Raw genomic sequence first — 25,488 nt, 5'->3', positions numbered from 1 at the left:
TTTGTTAAAGATTGGGAGTCTTCACAAATTGTAATTCTAAATGGGTTTTTAGTGATGTCTTATGAAAATTATCAGCCAGAAGCATCTGATGTTAAAATTAGAAGTATATAAAGCAGCACACGTACAAACGAGTAGCCACAGGTAGCCAACACAGCAACCATCTCTATGTGTCTTTCCATACTGCCTACATAATTTACTATAGATATTTTTTACAATGTTGCCATCATATTTCTTGAGATGATTTTAAATACTACTTTTTAGTAATTAACTATGAATGTATGTTACCGAATGTTTTAAAAACATTTTATTCAAAGGCTGAGTCTAATTCTATTATATGGTTATAATGAAATGAATATTCCAAAATTGTATTTTTCTACCTTTAGTTCATTTTTCTTTCTTATTATATAAACACTTGAACCAAAGCCTTAGTGGGTGAGCTGTTCAGTCTTTAAAATTAATCCACAAATAGGCTTTCAATGTAGATTTCATATGTTTTTAAGTTTAAAATATTAAATATCTTGACAAAATATTTTGTCAATACTGTAATTTTTAGAGTTACTAAAGTCACAATGAAAAGAGTTACGCCATGGCCAGCAGTAAGTGGAGCCTTCTTCCCCAGACCTTCCCATTCGCTTTCAGTCTTAGACTTCCTATAACACGGGTTTAGATATATGCGGTCTTGTGAACGCTCACAAACAGTTCTCCTGATGCTGCCATGGGTGACTCTGCTACGGCAGAAGCCATGGCACTTTCTAGATCTTCTGGGGCTTTTGAGCTCCTGAGTTTGCCGTGTGGTGTGTGTCCTATGGGAGATGCCAGTGTGGGGCTCCTTGACCAGAATCTGCTGCCCGAGGACTTATGATTAGAAAGAAAGTCTAAGTTGAGGTGGTATCTGAGACCGAGAACCTCGTAATGGTGAGGCCGAGGTTACAGGCAAACGGCAAAGTTCCACTGGGCACAGCTTTCTTACCGGGAGGAAAAACAAGTTCCGTGCATGAAGAACCGCTGCCTGGTTATCCGAGAGTGAGAAGTTCGCATTTGATGCATTGGCAGTTGGAAGGGTTGTCTCCTCAGAGTCACTCAGGAAAAACTGTGAAGAGAAATGTTTTGTTTTTTTCAGTGAATTATTACAGATTGGGTGGAACAGGTAGCAGGTGGGAACAGCATTTATTAATTAATGACCCCATTTCTTAGGTGTAGCCATTGAACAGTCTAGGGTCTCTATACTGCCAGCGATTGCAGCTCGCATCTTCTTCTTCTTGACATTTTGGGATGTTTTTGGTCAATAAATAAATAAATAACCATTGTAATACAACACCTTCAGTACAGAAACTCCAGGGCTTCAAGATTGCTGTTGATGAAAACAGAAGCAACTGAATCTAATGTTAAAACGCACATAGCAGGGGAAGGCTTGCTAAGCTGATTTCATCACATACTCAGCTAGCTAGCCCTCCCTCACAAAGTCAGTGGGGTCAGGCCTGTCTTCAGTCTTTGCCATCTTGGTTCAAACATTCAAGGAGTCAATAGATTAGAAGAAGAAGAAGAAGAAGAAGAAGAAGAAGAAGAAGAAGAGGAGGAGGAGGAGGAGGAGGAGGAGGAGGAGGAGGAGGAGGAGGAAGAGGAGGAGGAGGAGGAGGAGGAGGAAGAAGAAGAAGAAGAACAACAACAACAGCAGCAACAACAACAACACACAGTTTACTATTGCCACATTTGCCTACAGCTAATTTGAATATGTCACATTTACATACAACCACATTTGCATACAGTCACATTTGCCCACAGCCACATTATTTGTATACCGGCACATTTGCATACATTGCTTGTGAGCATTTGGCCTCTCAGATGATGGGCAAGGAGCTACCCACTGGAGGGGATACATGTTGCCATAGCTCTTAGAAAGGAGGGTGGGTTTAACAATGAGCATCCAGATCAGTGTCCAGAGGCCAAGGGCCAACGTGCTCGAAGGGCAGGATAAAAACCAAACCCTCTCTCCCAGACGAGCTGAGGCATACACTGCTTCAGAGGCCACTGACCACATTTCTTGCATGTGACTAGCTTCTTTTTCCAGAAAGATGTTAATGTGTAAATCTAGATTGTGTGTTTGGTATAGGGCTAAGCATTCATATTCAAGGTTGAGATATAAACCTTTCCTGTGTTTTTCCATGGTTGCTTTGTTTGTGCTTACCAGTTTACATCCTTCAGTGGGATGGTGTTGAACTTATTATTATTTTTTTTTTTTTACAAAAATGTGTTTATTTCTCAGTTTCTTTCTTAACCTGGCTGTCACATAAACAATTGAGACTCTTTTATATTTGCTTAATAATAAGCTTCATAACACAAAAACTGAGCAGTTATTACTGTATTCTTTTAAAAATATTTTATTAATTTATTCATATTACATCTCAATTGTTAGTCCATCCCTATCACTGTATTCTTAGCCCTCTATGCTAATATGGTTTTCTCCCTGCATACATCCTAGAGATACTTGTACTTTGAGCTTTTCCTGATCCAGCTCTCTCTCCTGATGTCACCTGGACCTCACCCATAGCCGAATTCCCTTTCTCTTCTAACTCCTCCTTCTCTGGCTAGCAGGAAGTCCAGCCCTATTCTCTCCCCTGCTCAGTGATTGGCTGTAAGCTGCTTTATTGACACAATCAGGGGACAATTGGGGATCAGTGTTTACACACCATTGAAACAGAAGATTCTCAGAACAAGGATGGCAAACAGGTGTCAGCATTTGAATTACACAATAACCTTATGCCCACAGTATAGTTCTTATCAGCTATATAGATTAGTTCACTCAAGTAGTTAAGAAAATGTTTATTTTTAAAAATAATTTTGGTGGCATGCCTCTTTTTCCTAACAATGATGATAGATATAGTGGTTTTATCTATTATAAATAAAACATATTTAAAAATTAATGAAATATAACATGTTTTTCTGCTTGGGAACAAACCCTAGGTCCTCTGCAAGAGCAGCAAGTGCTCTTAACTGCTGAGCCAACTCTAAAGCCCCCATGTTTTCTATTGATTTTCAAATTCATAGCATTGTACTTATGCATACCATCCTGGCAAGGACAAGGTCTTCATAGGGGCTGTTGCTAACTACACAGCATGAACATAGCACCTTATCTTTCTTATCCTTAGTCTCTATGGTGATATAATCAAGTTTTTGTTAATAATTTTAAAATCCTGCGTTCTTGAAATTAGCCTTGGTGGTATCCCCTCAAGCTGAAAAGGTGCCTTTTTTCCTTTCTGTCTTCTTCAGTGTTTACATTGATTGCACTTGGGATTGGTGAAATAGAAATCTGTAGTGTTTTAGAGCACAGTGTGCATGAAATAATTTATTTATTTGGTTTTCTTCCTGCTTGAATTTCCCCAAAGAATTAGCTGAACTATAGGTCAACTAGAGATTGGTCATTGATTGTCATTCCGTTGGAATCAGAAGTCCGAGTTGTTTCCTGGTTGACCAGTTAACTCTTCCCTGCATGAGTCACACATTTCTGTTTGATTTATTTATCATAGATCTCCTGGAAGTTTCTCAGAAACAATGTGAGCTGGCACTTGATGTCATCACCGATGTCAGCATCAAGAGTGGTAGGGCTGTCCAGCTTCCTTTTAAAAACTATTTTTTATTTTTTGAGATTATAATCTAATCACATCACCTCTTCCTTCCATTTCCCCTCCCCAAACAGCACCATATATACCCCCCTTCTCTCTTTCAAAGTCATGGCCTCTTCCTCATCAGTTATCCAGCATTTCTAGATGTGACTCTAGACAGCCTGCTGGAAATTCATGGGGAGCAAAACTAGGCTGTTTGTAACTTGATACCTAAACCTCATGTTTGAAAATAATATGTATAACTAATATTTTCCCTACTGTTTGTTGAGATATTTAGCATCATGCAGATGAATATGAAATACTTCGGGTATCCTGGTAAAATATCCACGGTTGGTCATTTCACAACTTATCTGGACATTCTCAGAGCTGTTAAAATGCAGACTTGAAAAAAAATCACAAGCGAATGAAATCTTTGCAAAGCTTCCATATACTCTGGCTCATTTCCATAGACAGGAGCACAGGGAGGCTACCTGGAGCCTCCGGCTCGCTCACCTGTCCTAAACACATGTGCTCCATCTTATGGGTAAGGCAGTTGAGCCTAGAGAAGCCACTGAAAGGGGAGGCCTGCTACTGGCTGGGAAAAGAAGGCAATCAGAAGCTCATGACATCAATAAGAAAACAAGAATTGTAAAGACAGCATACTATGTGAGATAAGCCAGATACAAAAGGACAGTAATAGGTAATTTCACTCACTGGAGCATCCACAACAGGCAAATCTGTAGGGCCAAGAAGGCAGAATGTGCACAGGGCTAGGGAGGGAGAGGCAGACAGTTGTGATGTCTGTATTATTTTTCAAGTATAATTAATGCCATAGAATTATACATGGCAAAGGGGTTAAATAAAATATTTTTTAAATATTTATTTTTATTTTATGTGTGTTGAGTATTTTGTCTGCACGTATGTACATGCATCACATGCATGCCTGGTGCCTGAAGAAGACAGGAGAAGCTATCAGATATCCTGGAAATAGAGGAATGAATGATTGTGAGTTTCCATGTGTATTGGAGAAGTTGAAATTGGTCCTCTGCAAGAGCAGTGAGTGTCCTTAGTCACTGAGCCATTGCTCCATCCCCGACAATAAATAGTTTAAAAAGGAAATAGAACAAAAACCTTTGTTACATCCCAGGAGACATGGAAGGAGTCAGAGGGAGAAAAGGGGATGGAGAAAATGATGTAATTACACTTTAATTAAAAAGAGAAAAAGAAAAGGCCATTTGCTTTGTCCTAAAGTAAACCCACGAACCATAGGGATTGTATCTGAGGAGTTGAGTATGACTTTTTAACAAATGAAAATTTTTGCCAGAAAACCACTTACGTGTTCCCTGGTGACTTAAGCAAACACACATATGCACACATGTAACCCTCCTCCAGCCACTATTAACAAACACAAGAGCTATGATTCTTGTTATTATGTGGGCCCCACTCCACGATCAGCCTCTTAGGGCTGCAAGATGTAGACAATTTGGGAAGGGAAGGATCAACGAGTTTGTAAAGAATGCTCTAAATGGCACTGTGTTGTGTGTAGGGAGTTCACCAGATGGACATTTGGAGGGAGGGCCAGGTAGGAAGACACAGACACCATGGTGGGAGCAGGTAACGGTGTGGACGGAGAGTGCTTTTCCCTTGCACCCCAAAGGAAGGTAGCATCTTCTCCAAGTGAGAGCAAGGAAAAGGGAGCCCATCTCCTGGCTACCACACCCTCTGGTGACACCTCTATTTTGGCCACTCTGCTCCGAGAAGTTCAGGGTTCCTGGGCACCAGCTGCTGAGGAGAGCTAGGAGGCTGGACTAGGGGTTAGTGTGCATGGAAGGCTTGTCTCAGTGAACCCAGGTGCAATGGCAGGCAGGGCCAACGAAACAAGTCATTCTTCTGTACTTAGTACAAACTCACGGGAATGCTCTATACCTACCCAGGTAAACCTGCTGCCTTTTTGTGCACAAGGTCAAGCTTGTACACCACTGTACAATCTTGCTTTTGACATAATCACAAGACACAGCACCACCCGCCACACATGAAAGAACCAATGGAGGGTCAGTAAAGATGGGAGGATGGTGCAGTGCTAGCTCCTCCCTCTGTCTGGACTGACAGGAGAGGTGAGAAAGCTATGCAGCTCCATGCTTACCCTCCCAAAGTATGAGGTGCAGGGTCATGTTCCTTTTTCTCACTCAACACCTTTCTTCTCCATCAACTCTGCGTGTGTCTTCCACTCCTCTCCCCTCACCTGGCAGTCTGCTCCTTTTGTGTTAAGAAAGGAGAACAACACTGCAAGATTTCTGGTACTGAAGGCAAAATTGTACTTGCTAAATGGATCATAGGGGAAATATTTCTCCCTCAAAATGCTTAGCCTGTCAGATATCTCTACTTGGTGACTAAACTGCTTGTCAATTATTACTAGTTATCTTACATTAGATACAGATAATTTTCAAATCAAGTATTTCTCAGTTATAATCTCTTACAAAAAGCAGTTGACAAATCTTGGTTGAGTAAGGTCCAACTATATTTTACAAAAAGAAATGTTTTTTTTTTGTTTTATAGAGAGTTGTTGTATACTTAGCTCATCATTAGTTACCTGTTCATGCGCTCATTAAGGAATAACGAATAGCTGTGTCATATGAAGAACACGGGTGCATGAAGAGGAAGACCTGAAATAACTGTCCTATTCTTAGGTAACTTAACACACCCTTTGCGGCCATTCAAATGACTCAGAACTGCAGCCTCTGCCCTCCCTATGCTATTCCTCTGTCCATACCTCCGTGGTGGACTTTGTTTCTGACCTAGACACTCTTACACATTTACTCTACCGAGCTGCTTTGAGCTCTCTACAGTGAGCTCTCCTGGGGAGCTTGATGCTGGATGGCAGGACTAACGCATAAATACAAGTCCCAAGCTGAACGCAACGAGCCAGTTTTAAGAGTCACGGATCTCCCTGCAGTTCCCAGGCAGTGACCCTTGGTTCTGCCCTTTTCCTTGAGAAATCCTCTGGGTGGAGGAAGGAGAGGACAGCAAACAGGGCTGGTTTAGGGGGTTTCAAGATCAAGTCTAGGCAGGCAAAAGCAGCTGGTGAAGCCACGTCACCACTGCGGTTGGATACTGGACTGTATAGACTCCTGTTGTGTTAGCCTCCTGGAATTTCTGGGGCCCTGGAAGTAATGTAGTGGGGTGCTGATGTGAGCGAGCATTGAAGGTGTTTATCTGCTTCCTCAGCCTTGTCTTTCACTACTCAGTATATTTCTGCTCTTGTCTTAGACTCAAGAGCCATCTATGTTCATCCTTTTCCCATTTTCCCTTTATTGTTCTTCCCTTCTGGGCAAACTCCATTGCAGTATTAAAAACTCAGGTCTATGCCACCTCCTCCTGCTCCCTCTATGCTGTTCTGCCCTCCCCACTGTGTTTTAGGATGAGCTATTTATTCCTTTACCCAGCTGGTAGTCTCCCACAGTGCACTGTGAACTCCTTGGAGCCAGCGCATGCCTTGGGTTCTAAGCATCTAACAATGCTTGAGACATACTCTTACACATTTATATGCAGCATTTAGTTTGTTTGCTTTCGTTTGGAATATATGCTTTCCACATTGTGAGGACTACATTAAATCATTCATAATTAATACCTTATGTGGAATCTGCCACCACATCCTCACTTTATGTTCCTGGGAATATATACAGTCCCAGGGTACCTTTTCATAATAATTGTCCTGAATACTTTTTTATGATAACTTAAAATGAGCTAGCGTCATCAGAGAGGAAGAAGTCTCAATGTAAAGAAATGTCTCCATAAGTTTGAGCTATAGGTAAGCTTATACACGCTTTCTTAATTAATGAGAGGTGTGGGAGAACCTAGGCCATGGTTCATGCTGCCATTTTGGGCTAGTATTCTGGGTTCTCAAAGAGAGCAGGCTGAGAAAGCCATGTGAAGTAGGCCAGTAAAGCAGCACACCTCCATGGTCTCTGAATCAGCTCCTGCCACTCTGTTTTAGTTCCTGTCCTGACTTCTTTCTGTAATGGATTCTGCAGTGGAAATGTAAACAAGATATACCATTTCATCCCCAAATTGCTTTTGGTCATGGTGGTGTTTCATTGCAGTAATAGTTACCCTAGTTAGGACAACAATGATGGTGATACTATGGTGACATGAGGGTCCTAACCAGGATGCATCCTAATCACACTGATGCTCCAAGCTCTCTTTTGTGGGAAAGACAAGTAATGATAATTTTGAAACGATAAGAGTGACCATCATTTCCATGTTTATAACCCAGTGGTGCTACCTTAGGCTTGATGAGAACATGGGATTATTTGGTACTTAGACCCACCAAGGCAGAGGTCATGGTCCTCAGTTCTGAGAAGAGGATATGGGTCCTGTTACATGTAATGAAAACATTTCTTACCAACACAGCCCAGGAGAGGTGGGGCTTGTAGTCAGGCCTCTTAGCATGTAGGGCAGCACCCATGGCTGGCTGTCCTCACATCGGTGCCATCTCTCTTAGCCCTATCCCTATTGTCTTCCTTGCTACTTCTGTAGCTGCTGAGCAGCCACCAAAAGGCAAGACATAGAACTGTTCCACAGAGCCACCTTCTCACACAGAGGCCTTGTGCAAACATCTCTCTCCTTAGACAAGCTGCAGCGACTGTGTGAGGCTCGGCTCAACAGGCAGCAAGCAATCATCGGTGGCAAAAAAGCTTTATAGGTAGGTTTCCAAAACAAAGACACAAGGCTGCAGAGGTGGCTCAGCAGTTAAGGGTACTGGCTGTTCCTCCAGAGGACCCAGGCTTGATTCCCCAGCACAGGCATGTCAGCTAACAACCAGCTCTCCCTAAGTCCAGTTCCAAAGGATCTAATGCCCTCTTGTGGCCTCTGTAAGCACCAGGCATCTTGTAGTGTACACACACACACACACACACACACACACACACACACACACACACGCACGCACGCACGCAAAATACCCATACACACCAAACTAAACCTAACCAAACCAAACCAGCAAGGCAGATCACAAGAGAAAGGACCTGTCCAAAGCGAACCTTGACCCAGCCCAGGGGCTTACCATGTTGAACACAGCCATGGTCAGTATGATAGCCGTAGTGACAATCGTGAGGGAGATCCGTGGCCATGGGCGGTTGGCGATGATGCCTGAAGATTTCAAAAGCCACATGAGAGAGGCAGACGCTTTTTTGCTGCATTGCTGTCGGGAAAGTGAAAGAAGAAGCATCTTGCTGTTTAGTGTATTCTCTGAAGTGTAAAAAGATGGTGTTTAAAACTGCAGGAAACACTAACACTTCTCAGAGATTAAACGAATGGATCCTATCCCTCTCTGAGGACACATACCAAGTCACAACCTTATTAAAATTATATTGGCTGTCAAATTAAGAACAAATTAAGCTTTTATGACAATGGTATGATATTTTTGTGTCTTTTCAGATATACCTGAAATTATGATTTTTAGGTCATTTTGCCAGAGGGAACATTTCAGTTAATTTTGTACTCTGGGGGATGTAACAAATGGATGTCTCAACTGAAACAATTACTATAAATTCAGTTGATTTATGAAGAAAACAGATCAACATACCACTCCATTATTTTTCCTGCAGTAGCAGCTCATCATAAGAACAGATTCAGTGTGTAGATCACATTGAATATACTCAACAGGGGATAGCTTCCCATCATGCTATTGGTAGTTCATTCTTCCACAGAGAAGTGCTCCTTAAAAATGATTTCAGACATTCTTGCTTCCTTTTCTGAGAGGCACTGAATTTCACCAGATGACGTATGTGACTGTGAACTAGGAACTATACATTGGTGCCTGGTGGGTACCTCAGTGAGCATACAACTAAACTATGGCTGTGACTTCCTCCTGTAAAGCCTTAACAGTCAACACTCTGTCTCTGATGGGTCATCCGAGACCAGTGCAGGCAGCCACAGCAGCTTGAAGTTGGCAGCTGCCCAGAAGTTGGCATTCCACACCCCTCTCCTCACCATCTGGTTCTCACACTCTTTCTTTCCCTTCTCCCACAATGATCCCTAGGCCTTATCAATGTTGGCATAAATGTCCTGTCAGGGCTGAGTGTTCAGTCCCCATTTATTCTCAGCACCCTGAGCAGCCGCTTGCCTCTTCATGAATAGGACATTCTCCACAGTTGAGTGGAGAGCGGTGTATGACTTTCACAGGAACTCTGATGCCCCATATTTGACAATGTTCTCTGGATGAGGAGGCCTGGCGGCACTCAGAGGAAGGATAGCAGGCTACCAAGAAGAGACTTGATACCCTATGAGCATATACAGGGGGAGGAGGTCCTCCTCAGTCACAGTCATAGGGGAGGGGAGTAAGGGGGAAATGGGAGGGAGGGAGGGAGGAATGGGAGGATACAAGAGATGGGATAACCATTGAGATGTAATATGAATGAATTAATAAAATTAAAAAAAAAGAAAGGCAACTGTAGGGTGGAGAGCAGGATCAAGAGATGGGGGAGGGGATTAGAGAGGGTGGGGCTATAGCTAACTTGAATAATTTTTAATTTTTAAAATTAAATTCATTTATTTGATGTGCATGCACATGTGGAGTGGAGGTCAGAGGTCAAAGGACAACTTGCAAGAGAGAGTTAGTTCCCTCCTACCTCTGTGTGGGTATGCATCAGGCTGCACATGGTTCTATGGTGTCTCACAGATGCTTGCATATCCACTTCTCAGTGGACTAGCCACTGTGAGTCTCACTTCCACTGAGGTCGGAGGGTACAGCACAGACAGCTCCATCCAGGAGCCAGTCACATGCTCACAGGAGGATGGTGCCCTCTGTCTCACTCAACAGGCAGTGTCTGTAGAGTTCTCCAGGGAGATAGGTGTCAACCTTTCTAAAAGCGACCAGCCCTAAGGGGGTGGGTAATGGAAGCATAAAACTACTCTCAAGTTTATGCAGTGGTAGACCTGGTACAATCTAACTAAAACTCAATGTGCGATAACCCCAATGGCACTGACAAACACCACTTACATTACTTCATCTATTTCATGTGCTCTTTTAAAATTACTCCTAAAATACTGTTGACATAAGCACTGTAATATGTTGAACCCAACACAACAATCAAATAAGGCTGCTGCTGAGGAGAGGCGGGGAGAGGGTAAGTGTCCAGGCAGCAGCTTCTGTGCAGTTCCCACAGTTGTGAGACTTTCTGTACAGTAATCACACCCCCTTGTCTCATCCCCCTTGGCCTTTTCAGAGACTTAAATATAAGGCACTGGAAGGGAACTCACAAGTGTTGACTTTCCTCATCACTTCAATGGAGAAAACACTGGTATTTCTCAGCAGCGTCTCTGTGACTTGGAGTCTATCAAATCTTTCTTTCCCCTCTTGCTCTGTACTATGGTTCGCCTTTGCTCACAGTCCCAATGTAAAACATGAAGAATGTTAGTCCACAACACACAAGTCCTTTAATGTAGATAAACACCTATGCTTTGGGCTCACTCCTTGGGTAGATTCCACAAGGCAATTTCTTGAAAAAAACTGTTGCGGAACTCAAGTCAACACCATTTGACTCCAGGAGCTTCCAGGAGCTGAGTCTCTGGCTGGTGCTCTGCATGGTCTCCTCCTAACAGCACAGGAGAAGGGAGCCAGATCTGTATTTCACATCTTAATGAAACAATGGGGATTCTACAGGGGTTGGCAATTTCTTTAAACCTATTACCCAATATGGTGGCCCTTAAGTCTTAGAGGGTCATGGGTCAAAGGAAGTGTGTCATTGTTGGTAATGAATCCTACATCTAGTGGTGTTAATGTTGATGCTAATGACAGAGAACAAAGTCAGGATTGTGTTCTGTAGAAGCAGGGAGGAAACCCAAAGATCTAGCTCCAAGGAAATATTCTTATCTAGCTCAGTCTCTTTCAGACAACACATTTGGTTGGGTTCTGGTCAATTAAGACATTACTTCTGTATTTGCAGCCCATGGGGTAGGGTTAGTATTTTTCTGGAGATAAAATGATTGCACTCAATGCATTTCTCTATGTATTGGGAAGGAGGAGTACCCATGACCCTGAAGATTTAGAACAACAACAACAACAACAACAACCCATAAGTCTTCATCACTTCAAGGACAGCACATCTCCATGTTACACCTGAGTAAGTGGAGTATTGTCTAGCTACTATACAGACACTTTTGAAATTATGAAATCAAAACAAGGTGTTCTGCAGTTTTAAATTGTGATACTTATTTTAAATATGCCATCTAATAAGAGCATATTATATTCTATCCCAAGGCTTGTTCACTGAAACATATGTGGACAATCCTATGGGAGCTTCATCTCTCTTCCTGCAGCAGAATCAAGTGATGAACAGAACTTGGAGAGACTCTTTAGACACAGTGGTCTGGTATACACGGGCCCAGGACCACAACATCAGCATGCATCTGGCTTCGTTCCTTTTCTCACACAGTATTCTCTGGACCCTGAAGGATGTTATTTTGTGACCACTTATAGACATATCAAGCCAAATGGTCATTGTTTCCAAGGTCAGGGAGGCAGGCATTTCTGTTTCTTTGCACACGGCCAATAAGAGGCAGAGTTAAAAAAACAAATGGTGACAGATGATCATCAGTGTGTCGAGGAAGAGGAAGCAGAAGGGCTTGGTGGGCAAACAGAGAAATTAATGACAGGGACACAAAGAACCAAGAGATAGAGATTTTAAAGTGAAGGAAAACAATCAAAGGATGATGAAGAACCAAGGCATAGTGATGCATGCTGCAATTCCAGCACTCTGGAAGAGAAGGGAGGGAAATCAGAAGTTCAAGGTCATTCTTGGTTATCTAGCGAGTTTGGGATCAGCTTGGGGTAACAAAGACCCTGCCCCAAACAGAACTGGGAGTATGAAAAGGCCACACTGAAGCCTACAACTTGGCATTTTAACTTACTATAAAAAGGGGGCAACACTGATTCTATTTTCAGTTCTCTACACAGTTCAGAATATTCAGATTTCAGGACTTGAGTAACACCCCTGATAGAAAAAGAGGCTCATCAAAATCCTGCCCATTTGGATTCAACACTATAAATGAGACTGTTTCAAATAGTATGTTACCCTGTACTCAGAAGATGCTGCTCAGCTGAAGAGGAGAAGCTCCCTGGGCCCAGGGTGATGTAGTCCTTCACGTAACTATTAGCATCATTTCACCAAATCTGCTTCCTCCTATTCTTGTTCATCACTACACCCACATGGCCAAGGATTGGATCTTACTTACACTGAGATAGGACCACATTCATCACTGACAAACAGGACCGGTGCTAACTGTACTGAGATATAGTAAGAAAGAAAGCATATCCACTTGCAGGAAAATCTTACCCCAGAGGTTAGGCTGGGGCCCAGGAGATGTGTGATGTAGAGGAAGGGTGTTTGGTGAACACTCAAGTTATTGATCCCAAACAGGCAGACCGTCCATGGCAGAGTTAATGCTGATACAATGCAACTGGATTTTAAAAAGCTGAAAAGATGACTCTACCCCCAAACACTGCCTTCGCTGAGGCATGGACTTGGCTCAGTTCATAAAGCACCAGCTCTGCAACTATAAGGATCTGAGTTCAGAACCCAGTGTGGTAGAACATGCCTGCAATCCCACTGCTCCTGTGTTGAGGCGGGAGATAGAGATGGCAGAATCTCAGGAAATGAAGCCAGCTAGCCTTGTACAGGCAGCACTAAAAACCAAGAAACCTGGCCTCAAGTAATATGAAAGGTGAGGACCAACAGCCTAAAGCCATCTTCTGACTAATATATGCATGCTAAGGTTGGACCCACACGAAGAGAGTGAGAAGGGAGAGGCAGAGGAAAAGAGGAGGAGAAAGGGAAGGAGAGAGGGAGACAGAGGGAGGGAGATGAGAGAGAGAGAGAGAGAGAGAGAGAGAGAGAGAGAGAGAGAGAGAGAGAGAAAGAGAGGGAGGGAGGGAGGCATTCTCAGTATTATTCAAGCCAGAAGAATATGGAGGTGTTAGAATAAAAAATTTAAAAATGATGATAAATAGTCACAATGAAGAAACATGCTTTGGTAAAATGAAGAAAGCTGTTATGCGATACTCATGGAAAATATGGTGCTCTTGATTTGACCATTTCCCCTTGATGGGGAGGCCCACAGAGGAAGGCGAAGCAAGCTATCTTGATGAGACCTGGTAGGCTGTGGACATATGATGGGGGCGAGGTCCCCTTCTGTCAGGGGTCTAGGGGAGGGGAATAGGATTGAAGAGGGAGGGAGGGTGGGAACAGGAGGATACAAGTGAGAGCATAATAATTGGGGTGTAATCTGAGTAAATTAAAATGTGAAAAGGGGTAGAAAGGCAGGTATTTCTTACTGAATCCCAGAGGGCAATAACATCTTCAGAGGGGATAGTTAGATAAATCATTGCATGACAAGAAGAATGATAAAAGGAATAATCCGAGACTATTAAATACACACAGATTAAACAGAATGAGCCTGGAAGGTGGGAGGTGGTGATATTAGAGCATGGGCCCTGTATTGTTCAAGATGCAGCTATAATAGAATTTGAGAATTAGGTGTACAGCACAAGTTTAAAGGAAACTAAAACCAAAGCACAAATAAACAGGCAGGCTAATTTGTCCAAGTTACTAAAGAGAGACAAGTCCAACTGTCAAAAAAGAAAAATGGCAGAAAAGAAAAAAAATAAATAAAGGCAAAGAGGAGAGATGTGAATTAAAAAAAAAATCAGATTGTAGCAGCAGCTATTACACCCAGGTATGGTGCTTATCAGATAAAAGAGGGAGACTTTCGGATCTGAGCAGCCATATGTCATTACACTAGACTTATTATCAAATTATTACTAATTTTTCAAACAGACAAAGAGAAGCTGAGAGCAAGATGGAAAAAGGGTCGCCAGCAAGTTCAGCCCAAGAGGGCCGAAAGCGCAGTATTGCCATTAGAGAAGGTAGACAGCAATGGACAAGCACTCCCGAAAAGGGAGAGAGCTTTGTGTGAGCTGGTGTGTGACCTACTTTTCCTCCCCTAGGATGAACTCAGCATTTGCGCTTTCATCATTGTCCTAAAGGAGGTGGCTGGCTGGGTGGCCTCCTGCTACTTCTACAGCACAAGGCAGGAGATAATGACACCAGGGAGGAAATTTTCTTCTGACGTTTTCTAGCATTTTCAAAGATATGCTTTTGTTTGGGGAGGATGTTTTCTTGTGCTATTTCAGGTCAAGGTTACTGTTTTGAACCATAGAGAGGTAAGTCTCGCCCACACAGTTCAGAAGCTGTCTGACAATACCTGGACTTGTTATGAACATGGTCACCGCCGTAATTATTCCATCACTGGCTCTGAGCATCTTTGAGGGGATGAAGGGACTTCATGGAGCAGAGGAGGGACATAGAAATGCCTGGGTTTAGACAGCAACTACTTACAAAACGTGTTCTTGTAGACAGTATCATAAAGGTCTAGTGGGAGGCCAACTGGATGTTAATATTATACTAGTTGTAGTGGGAGGCGAACTGGACGTTGAGAAGTTATTCTTGTCTTAAGGGACTTATTATATGTCAGGGAAACAGTAATAAGATAAAAAAGGTCAAAATGCATGTTATAAAACTGAGGATCAAGGATGTGGTACAGGTCTGGAGTCCCATGATGCTCGTCACAGAACTGGTGGAGATCCCAAGGTCTTGGGGAGAATGGCCGCTGCTGAACTCATTTCCCTGAGCAAGAACTTGGAAGTGAGTGTCATGGGGGAAGCAGGAGGGAGAACTCCTGGAGGAGGCAATGGCAAGCTTCAGGTGTGAGGGAAGGGCAGGGACGAGCTGTTTAGTGGTCCCTTGTAGAAGAAACAAAGTCCAGACAAGGTTCAGAACAAGTTACCTCTTCACATTTTGGGGTCAACAGAAAGGAGCTCTGTGCCATTATCAATGAAGTGTTTGCACACTGCATGCTTTTCTTCCTTTTATGAAGGCAACTACGAAATGCCAACCAGTGTGACTTCTTTGCACTGCACATTCTGTGCAGATAATAGCAAGGACATCACTGGCCAGATTTATAGTACTGGTAACTTTTCTCATTTCTGGGTCCAAATACCTAACAAAAACAACTTGAGAAGGGTCATTTTTGAGTCACAGATTGGTAGAACGCAATCCATCCCGGCAAGGGAGGTATGGCAGTGGGACCAGAAAACGAGGAGGCTGAGGGGGGAAACACTTAGCTCGCTTCCTATCGCCCCTCCTAGTTCAGTCTAGCTAATGTGATGGTATCACCTACATCCAAGACGAGTTTCCCCTCTTGTGCTCGGAGATACACTCAGAGGTGTGTCTCATCAGTGGCTAAGTGCTTCTTACTCCAGTCAAGCTGATAATCAGCAGTAAAGCTGGCCAGCATACTTGCCTCTGCTTGACTTCCTTCTGAACAGCAGCTTATTTTAATTCTTCACAGCGAGAACTTGACGCTGGCACCCCTAGCGTCAGTACTGCCCTTGGCACTTACGTTTGCAGAAGGTTAACAGTTGGTGGCATTCTGCATATTTTTGTAAGTTTAGTATTTAATTAACACGTAAATGCTAATCCTATCAGCTCTTATACAACTGCTAGGTGTTCCTGGGCCTGAGAATGAGCAGCCAGGGGTAGCACCATCTCTCTATGATCACCATAGAACATCTGTAATACACACGTTTCCACTCTATTTGGAGAACATCCTACAATGCACATGTAACCCTTTCATTTTTTGCTGTTGGCCATTAAACAACCATTACAGAGTCCTACAAACACCAAAAGAACCAATGACTTGCATGAGAATCTCTTCCTGAAGATACAACTGGCTTCCACAGAGTCTTATTCAAGGACTCCTTTATTGGATGTTCAAGAGCAAACACCCTAACTTGCATTTCCCAAAGTTGAGGCTGTTAAACAAATTTGAAGATATTTATTAGCCATTTGTGTTTCTTCTTCTGAGAACTACCCATTCAGTTCATTGGCCAATTTGTTGATTAGTGGGTTTGTATTTGTCAGTGTTCAGTTTGTAAATTCTTACACATTCTGGATATTAATCTTCTATCTAAACTATAGTTGACAAGGATTTTATCCCATTCTGTGGGCTGTTTCCTCTGCTAATAGTTTTCTTTTATGTCACTTCCCATAACAACATTTGTCAATTCTTGGGTTATTCCCTGTACTAGTAGAGTCCTGTTTCACAAATTTGTTTTTATACCTATAGCTTGAAGTAGTTTTTTCCCTCCCTGGAAGTTTCAGCATTTTCATTTTTGACTTAAGAGCACAGATACATTTTGAGTTGTTTTTGTGTGGGAGTGGGGGTGGTGAGAGAACTCCTTGTATTTGGAGTGGATATCAAGGACACAAATGACAACTGCTAAAGAGGATGCTGGCCAAGAGGGACCCTAATTCACTGCTGATGGGATTGTGAGCTGGTACAGCCAACATGGGAATCAGTGTGGAGGTTTTCCAAAACACTAAAAATAGAACTACCATATGACCCAGCTATACCACTTCTGTGCATATACCCAAGGGTCTCTGGAACTTCCCGAACAGATATTTGCACACCCGTGTTTATTGTTATGGTATTCATCACAGCAAGGGAATGAAATCAGCCTGCACATCCATAAATGTAGGAGTGAATACTGAAATCGTGAAACACAAACAATGACATTGTATTAAGCCATAAAAAGAAATTATGAAAATTGAAGGAAATACGATATACCTGAAAAATATATTAAGCAAGGTATCCCAGAGTCAGGAACACAAATACCACATGTGTATTTCACATGTGGATTGCTTTCACATTGCTTGCTTGCTTGCTTGCTGGATTGCTTGCTTTCACATGTGGATTAGAGATCTTAATTTACTTTTTGAGACAGGGTCTTATTATGTAGCATCAACTGTCCTGGAACTCACCATGGAGACCAAGCTGGCCTTGAACTTACAAGTGATTCTCCTGTCTCTGCCTCTCAAATGCTAGGACTGTAGCTATTTGTTTATGTGGGGGTGAGTACCTGCAGAATGGATTTGGGGGCAGGTAACAAAACATATGAGACATGAAAATAGAACAAGAAGAACTTTATGACAGGCAGATCTGGGTCCTGGGGTCCTCCTCAAACTAAGGCACCAGCCAAGGAGAAATAGGCAGTAAACTTCAAACCCCTACCTAGACCTAGCCGACGAACATGATATTCTCCACCTTTGAGTGGAGAGTGAGATCTGACTCTCACACGAACTCTGGTGCCCCTTTTCTGACCACTTCCCCTGGATGGGGAGGCCTGGCAGCACTCAGAGGAAGGATAGCAAGTTACCAAGAAGAGACTCGATAATCTTAGAGCATATATAGGGGGAGGAAGTCTCCCTCAATCACAGACATAGGGGAGGGGAGAAGGGGGAAAGTGGGAGGGAGGGAAGAATGGGAGGAAACAGGGGAAGGGCAAACAATCAATCTGTAATATGAACAAATTAATTTTAAAAATGTGCAGCCAAAAAAAAAAAAAAAAAAAAAAGAAAGAAAGAAAGAAAGAAAATAGAAAAGATAATTCTGGGGTGGAAGGGTTCAAGTGAGGGGAGAGGTGAAGCTGGTAACCAGGGTGCTGGGTAATCCAAAATAATGTACATATTGAAATGCACAAAGGAAACTTGTTCCTTTTTGTATGCTAATTTTAAAAGTAAATAAATGGACAAATGCCTTCACGTTTCCCCTTTGCCCTCCCTAGCATATAGTGTCCCCAGACAGGGAGGCAGACACTGGTTCTTTGTAGCTTTGAAATGGTCTCAGAATCACCAGAAAGTCACAAAGAACTTGCTAGCTAGTGGCGAGTAGGTATCAGGGTTGGGGAAGCCCCCAGGAAAGGTAATGAAGAACTATGAATTTCATCTTGAGGGAACTTGGAGGTCCACAGTCTAGGAAGAGGGGGATCAAGGGCTATGTTATTATTACTCAAAAGGCTGAGTCTCTGGGGCCAAAAAGGGTGGGATGAGAAAGACCATAGCGTTTCCTCAGAAGTAACAGTCCCAGTTCCTCCACGCCTGGCCGCCGTGCCAGAGACAAACACAGCTTCTTAGGCACAAGGCTGTAGACTTGTTATTTTTAGAACAGGGCTGGGTTTGTAGTGGAGCCATGGGGATAGATCTAATGCCGAAGACCCAGAAAAGGGGGATGGAGAGGATTTGGGTATTAAAGGAAGAGAGAAAGAGAGAGAGTCTGTGCGTGTTTCCATCCAGGGAAGTCTATGGATCATGGAAAACTATGCATACTCTCACAATAAGTGTTCCATTACTTCATGTGAATGGGCATTTTGTTTGCACATATGTCTGTGTACCACATGTGTGCATAATGTCCAGCTTGGGTAGCCTCTCCTATTTCTGCTGTGTCCAGTGAATAAGATAAAACATTGGCTTATCTTCTGTCTCCTTATTGGCTTCCTAAGATAGCCCCCACAGTGCTCTGCCCAGCTAGCAACACTTGGTTAATATGCAACCATAAATGAAGAGATGATTTTCATATCCCAAACTGTGTTTAGCTAGCATATAATTATAAAACTTTATGCTGGTTGACTTCAAATGCAAATAAATAATATTTTCCCATTTTTAGGTTCCAAATTTTTATATCTTCAAATAGATTTAAAAGGTGTATTTAAAAATATTTTTGTGTTCCTTTACATGCAAGTGACATACTTGCATTCACTGCTACACATGCTCTGAAACTCAGAGATGATTTAAAAACACTCAACAGAAAGCGATGAGCAAAAACAAGGAGTATTATGGGGTGGCACCAACATTTTTTCCTGGGTGCTGTAGTACATATCCATTCCTCGGCTATTTAGAAAGTTTAAGTAGGAGGATTTTTGAGGCCAGTCCGGGTACAGATTGAGGCCTCATTCAGGGAAGAAATAATGAAATGCCATCCAACATTGTCACGGCGATCAAATGAATGTCTTGGTCACTCATGAGATACCTCAGTTTATACCTGAGGCCTAACGGGTGCTAGAAACCATGGTTCTTCAAATACCAGTCAGTGATCCCCTTGCTTTTGAAAAATTGAAGTAAGCCATTTTCATACAATGAAAACACTTCCCACGGAGGTTTTATAATTGAAGCACCTACCAAAAGCTGTCCAGCGAAGCAGACGAAGAGGATGAAGGTGAGGGAGAAAAACGCAGCTCCGAAGGAGAAGCCAAGGATGGACGTTCTACCAGGAAAGAAAAAGCAACAGGTTAGTGGAGGTCAAGCTCATGACTCTGGAAAGCACCAGTAACACTTTTAACTTAGCTGGGAATTTACTCAATCAGGACTTCAACCTTCAATGATTTTTTTTTCTTTTGAGAAATGAAAAATGAAAAAAAAAAAAAGTCACCCAGATGAAACATAGGTCCTTGGAAAAATGTTGACAGCCAAGATGGAGTAACACACTGCAACTGAGTAAAACAGGCTTATAGCATTGGTACTTTATGGAAGAAAGGACCATTTCTATATGACTATCCTATGCTCCCTTTGTTCAAACCTTTCTGAGTAGACTTATTCCTGCTACTGGTGTCCTACAGCCTATTATTTCTATGGATGCCACCATGACTGCCTGGAGCACCTCGTCCTACCTGTAAAACTCATGTCTTGGAAACACTGAATCTCCACTCCCTTCCACACCAGCCACTCAGATTCAACTTATTCAGCATGGACACAGGCAAGTGTCTCCTGATCTTCTAGGGTTTCATAGGGCAGGCCGTACACATGTTTGATCAAGGCAGCAGAAATGCAAAAGCACTGTGAAAGCATCCTGTGATCATACAAAAAGCATGCTCACTAGGTCCATCCTGCCCAGACAGTGTTCAGGCTCACCCACAAGACCTGCCTGTCAAGACTGCGGAGAAATCTCAGCGGATAAAAGACCTGTAAGGATGAAGACCTAAGTTTGCATCCTCAGTACCACAGAATAAACAAGGTGCATATAGAAGCCCATGGTCAGACTAGCTGCATTGGTAGTTTCGGGCTCAATAGGAGATCATTTCTCAGTAAATAAAGTGGAGAGTGATAGAAGACACCAAATGCCAACATCTGACCCTCACGTGCACCCCCAAGGCAGTGCGCACACACACACACACACACACACACACACACACACACACACACACACAGCATGCACAAATATCTATGCTAAAAGGAAATTATGCATTCCTGAATAGCACTTTAAATAATTAAATAATTCAAAATCTTTAAAATGTCATTAAATCCCATGCTAGAATTCAGGGGTATGAGAAGGGCAGAAGCACCATGAAATTCAAGTGGAACATTCAAGGTGAGGTAGGATGCAATCTGAGGTGACCAAGGAAGCTTGTGCAAATGCAACAGGCTAGAAACAGGGAAGAAACAGAAGGAATATCACTGAGGGGGAGAGAACTCTCCAGACAACAATGGAGGGACCAGAAGAATCAGGTACAAATGACTAAACAGAACCACAATCACCTTGCAAGAATACACCCCGAGACCCAAGAAGAGCAACAAAGTGAGCAGCTGGTGTATGGAGCAACACTTAAAGCTCCCATGATGGCGCGTAATCTCCTCACCCAATTTCCTATGCACCTAAACTGCTCCAAGAGATGCTCACCATGGCCTCGACATCCATTGTAAACATCAATCCAAACCAACTCTGAGACAACGAGTCACGCTGCTTTCAAGTAAGACCCTTATAAGATGGCGCACGGGTTTCAAATTTAGACTGTTGACTGGCATTATGGGCCATCAAGCTTCTAGGTCTTATTTCCTGGTCAGAAGTAAGCAAAGGTCCTGGCTACCAGCCCTCTGCCCTGGTCCTACCAAATACTATCAGAAATGCTTCCTTAGTGGAGGGAATCTAGACAGTCTACATCTCAGAGGTAGCCAGCAGCCATAATTAAGTATCAGCTGTTTTCCTCTGCCCAAACAGACACATAGGAGAGAGTCCTGTTTGGCAGATGAAAGTTCCACCTTCGTCATGTAGCATGCACAGGATGTCCATGTGGTTGCATTCTTCGATCTTCAAAAGTTTATTTTATGTGTATCAATGTTTGACCTGCATGTATGCATGAATGTATACCTTATAGATGCCTGTTATTAGTGGTCGTCAGAAGAGGGCAACTGGATCTCTTAGAATTAGAGGTTTGGATGGTTGTGGATGACCATGTTGGGCCTGGGAACCTGGATCCCCTGAAAGAGCAGTAAATGCTCTTAACCACAGAGCCATCTCTGCAGACCCCGTGCAATTATATTTTTGATATCCGTTTTTACTAGAAGGCATACTATAGTTTTGCCGTGTTTGTTGGTTCTGTTTCTTGGATCAGTCTTGATAATGACACTAGGAAGTTGCCTATTTTATATGGATTTTCAAATGTAAAAGTTCCATGTCACACCTAGAACACAATTCCTGTACCTAATGCTCAGGGATCATTGCAGCAAAGAGGGTGGCAAGATTTGGGACAGATGAATGGGAAATTTGCTGTGAGATTGTTTCCCTAGATACTCTACACCTCAAAACATTATCCGTTAACATGGATACCTAAACAATACCCGAACAACAACACTGACAATGAACATGCTAACATGGCAAACTCGTGGGTTCTCGACACTAGACCAAGAAATATGGTGACTGGGGAGTGCTGAGAGCCAGAAAAGTGATCATCTTCAGGAAGAGCTGCCCATCTCCAATACCATGTGGTCAACCCTGAGATCATATACATGAGATACCATTATATGGGTTGAGCAGGTTGTAGTTATGTATTTGGGAATGTATGTGTGCACACAGCAGCAATTAAAGAAAAAGAGGCCAGGAATTTGAGTGAGAACAAAGGGAGGGGAAGCATAGGAGGAGATGGAGGAAGAAAATGGAAGGAGAAAAATAATATAGTTATAATTTGAAAAATAAACTACAAAAATACTACATAACTTTTCCTATAGTGTAAAAGTAACCCATGTTGGAAATAATTTCTTCTTGTGTTTGGTATTATTTTTTCTAAATTCTGAATGAGTCTTGAAACTTTGCATATTTTGCTGAACTCAAAATTTGAGTTTTTGTTTCACTATTAAGGACTATAATTTCTGTTCATTTTGCGTATTACTGGCTTACAATTCAACTTAAAATAACTTTACTGAAAACAATACTGTTCTTTTTTCTTGATTGTTATATATTAGTAATATTTTACATATTCTAATAAATGTATCTAAGGACACAAATATTTCAATAATTATTCTTTTAATCAAATCCTTCACTTTGATTTATAAATACTCATGTTACTCTTTTCTACCAAGCTTATAATTTCAATTTTAATCTCTTTGTAATATGAGAATAGTTAAAAAATGTTATTATCAAATTCTGCAGGATAGTTATTTTTGGATGGCCTTTAGTATATCTAATTTCCTTATATCTGAGCAGAAAATTAATTTATTTTTGCTCAGTGTGTGATAAATATGTCATGTTTCTACCAAGTCTTAGGCATTTTATAAAAGATGTATTTTACTTATTGTTGGTATTATTGTTATCTATAAACGTTGGGAGAGCCTGAGAAGTTAGTCAAGTTCTCCGGAGGCCGACTCACATGAACTGTGAATGTTAGAGTGTAAAAGTGTTTCCTACTAGGACTCTGGGCTTGTCAATATGTCTGAATATTCCAATAAAATTTCCTTTTTTTTTTCCCCAAAGAGATGCTGGAGTACACAGAATGTTATGATTGCTGAATTTTCTTAGAAATTACATCACAATAAAACTCAAGGATCTATGGGAGGGCAGCAAACAACAGTGCTACCCAGCTATGATGCCTGTGAACCCCAACAGTGACCAGCATGACAGGACGACCCTCAGGGCACAGAAGTGGCATGGGTACCTTGGTGACAACGGACAGCTCTCTGGATCAAGATCCCCTCAACAGGAGGGAAATCATGTGTCTTTTTTTTCCTCCTTTATTAATTTATTCATATTACATCTCAGTGGTTAGCCTATCCCTTGTATCCTCCCATTCTTCCCTCCCTCCCATTTTCCCCTTATTCCCCTCCCCTATGACTGTTCCTGAGGGGGACTTCCTCCCCCTGTATATGCTCATAGGGTATCAAGTCTCTTCTTGGTAACCTGCTGACAAAGGTCTAATATCCAAAATATATAAAGAACTCAAGAAACTAAACACCACCAAACCAAATAACCCAATTGAGAAATGGGGCTTGCAACTAAACAGAGAATTCTCAACAGAGGAATATCAAATGGCTGAGAAACACTTAAAGAAATGCTCAACCTCCTTAATCATCAGGGAAATGCAAATCAAAACAACTCTGCGATTCCATCTTACACCCATCAGAATGGCTAAGATCAGAAATCATGTGTCTTACTGGAACCATAACCAGTTAAACCGGGCTAGTGAAGTCGCAGATCCTCCAACCTCCACTTCACAAAACCAACATAATTCCTAACTACATTCTCAATACTTGACCTTATACCGATAGATAACTGTCCTCACCTGGCACCAAGAAAATTTCCTTTCATAATAGATAAAAAACAATTTCAGAAAAACCACAACCAATCAAAATGCAGAATTAGGGAGCCCAGTCCCAACAGGTACACCTACAATACAACTCCTGTCCCCAAGGCTCAAGGCACGTTGCAGGAAAGGTGGCGGAAAGATTTCTAAGAATCAGAGAACCAGGGCATTTGCTGTGAGATTGTGTCTCCTGGTAATGTCAGAAGCTACAGCCATAAAATCTCAACAACATGATTGCTCAAACATGAGCTGAACAAGGACAACAGACACGCTAAGGTGGCCCAGAAAAGCTCTCCTCAACACTCTATAAAGGCAACTAGGAAATACTTAGAACACAAGAAACAGTCTTCCCCAGTGAATGCACCAATTGGCTCTCTAATACCAAACAGTCATCCTTGAAAATATGCACATATAGGAAACGTTATATAGACTGAACAAGCTATATTTATGTGTTTAAGAATGTATATGTATACACCGATATGTATATAACAATTAATGAAAAAAGAGGGCATAAATTTGAAAGAACAAGAAAGAAGATATGGGAGGGTTTGGAGGTAGGAAAGTGAAAGGTGAAATGATGTGATTATATTATAACCTAAAAAGATAAAAGAGATAATTTAAAAGCAAGCAAAATTTAAGCTTTATTAATTTTCTTAATTATTTTCTATTTTATTGACTTAAAATATTGACCCATCTTCAGGGCTATTACACAGAGAAACCCTACAAAAAATATCTAATTTTATTTACCCATTTGATTCTAATTTGTTCATCTCTTCCTGCCTCCCTAAGTTGGAAACAGTTAAATGAGTAAAAGTTTTCCTCTATTCTAATGCAAGAAAAAGCAGTAATCTGTACGCTTTACTTACTTCATTAGGTATATTTCACATGTCTTAATATGTGAGCTGTTACTATTTAACATTTAAAATTTCTCTTATGACTTATTAGTGGACTTGTGGCTTATTCACAGGCAAATAATCTAAGATGAAAATACACGGGGATATTTTTAGATATTTTAAACAGCTAGATGTTGTTAGTGGTTTCTTATTTGATCTTGCTGTGTCTATATATCAGACTTTAAAATTTTTAACTCTTTTTAAGTTATTTCAATCTTTATCAGATCTCTTGATGGTGTTTCTGAGTTTGTAGAAGTTATATATTGGTCAGCATTTCATATAAAGTTGGAGAATATGTATTTTGCAGTTTGGTTCAGTGTTCCATGGAACAGTAATCTGGAAGCTGATAACGTTATCCCAATATCCGTCCTTGTTTGTAGAACAAGGAGTGGACCCACTTTCCTGGTATCCAGAGGTGCCTCGCAAGGTGCCATAGGAAAAGCGCAATCAACAGTTCTACCCAGCAGTACAGGCTGTGAGCGGCAATAATGACCAGCCATGCAATAGATCCCCGGCTTTACAATAGAGTCACATT

At 41.8% G+C, this 25,488-nt stretch overlaps 1 protein-coding gene across 1 annotated transcript in view; it reads right to left on the bottom strand.

Annotated features, from left to right (window-relative positions):
• The window catches only part of ADCY2 (adenylate cyclase 2), a 358,775-nt gene that overhangs the window by 42,124 nt on the left and 291,163 nt on the right, over positions 1 to 25,488 (bottom strand). Inside the window, exons 15-17 of the mRNA XM_084782845.1 lie at positions 19,673 to 19,757; positions 8,662 to 8,799; positions 971 to 1,090 (exon numbers count right to left, since the gene is read on the bottom strand). Coding sequence (XP_084638971.1) covers positions 971 to 1,090; positions 8,662 to 8,799; positions 19,673 to 19,757 — 343 coding nt within the window. The remainder of the gene's footprint in view (positions 1 to 970; positions 1,091 to 8,661; positions 8,800 to 19,672; positions 19,758 to 25,488) is intronic.

Source organism: Acomys minous (genome assembly GCF_964271855.1).
Source record: "Acomys minous genome assembly, chromosome: 5".
In the NCBI taxonomy this organism is placed as follows: domain Eukaryota; kingdom Metazoa; phylum Chordata; class Mammalia; order Rodentia; family Muridae; genus Acomys; species Acomys minous.
The sequence above is the reverse complement of the archived record's forward strand: the minus strand, read 5'-3'. Positions and strand labels throughout refer to the sequence as shown.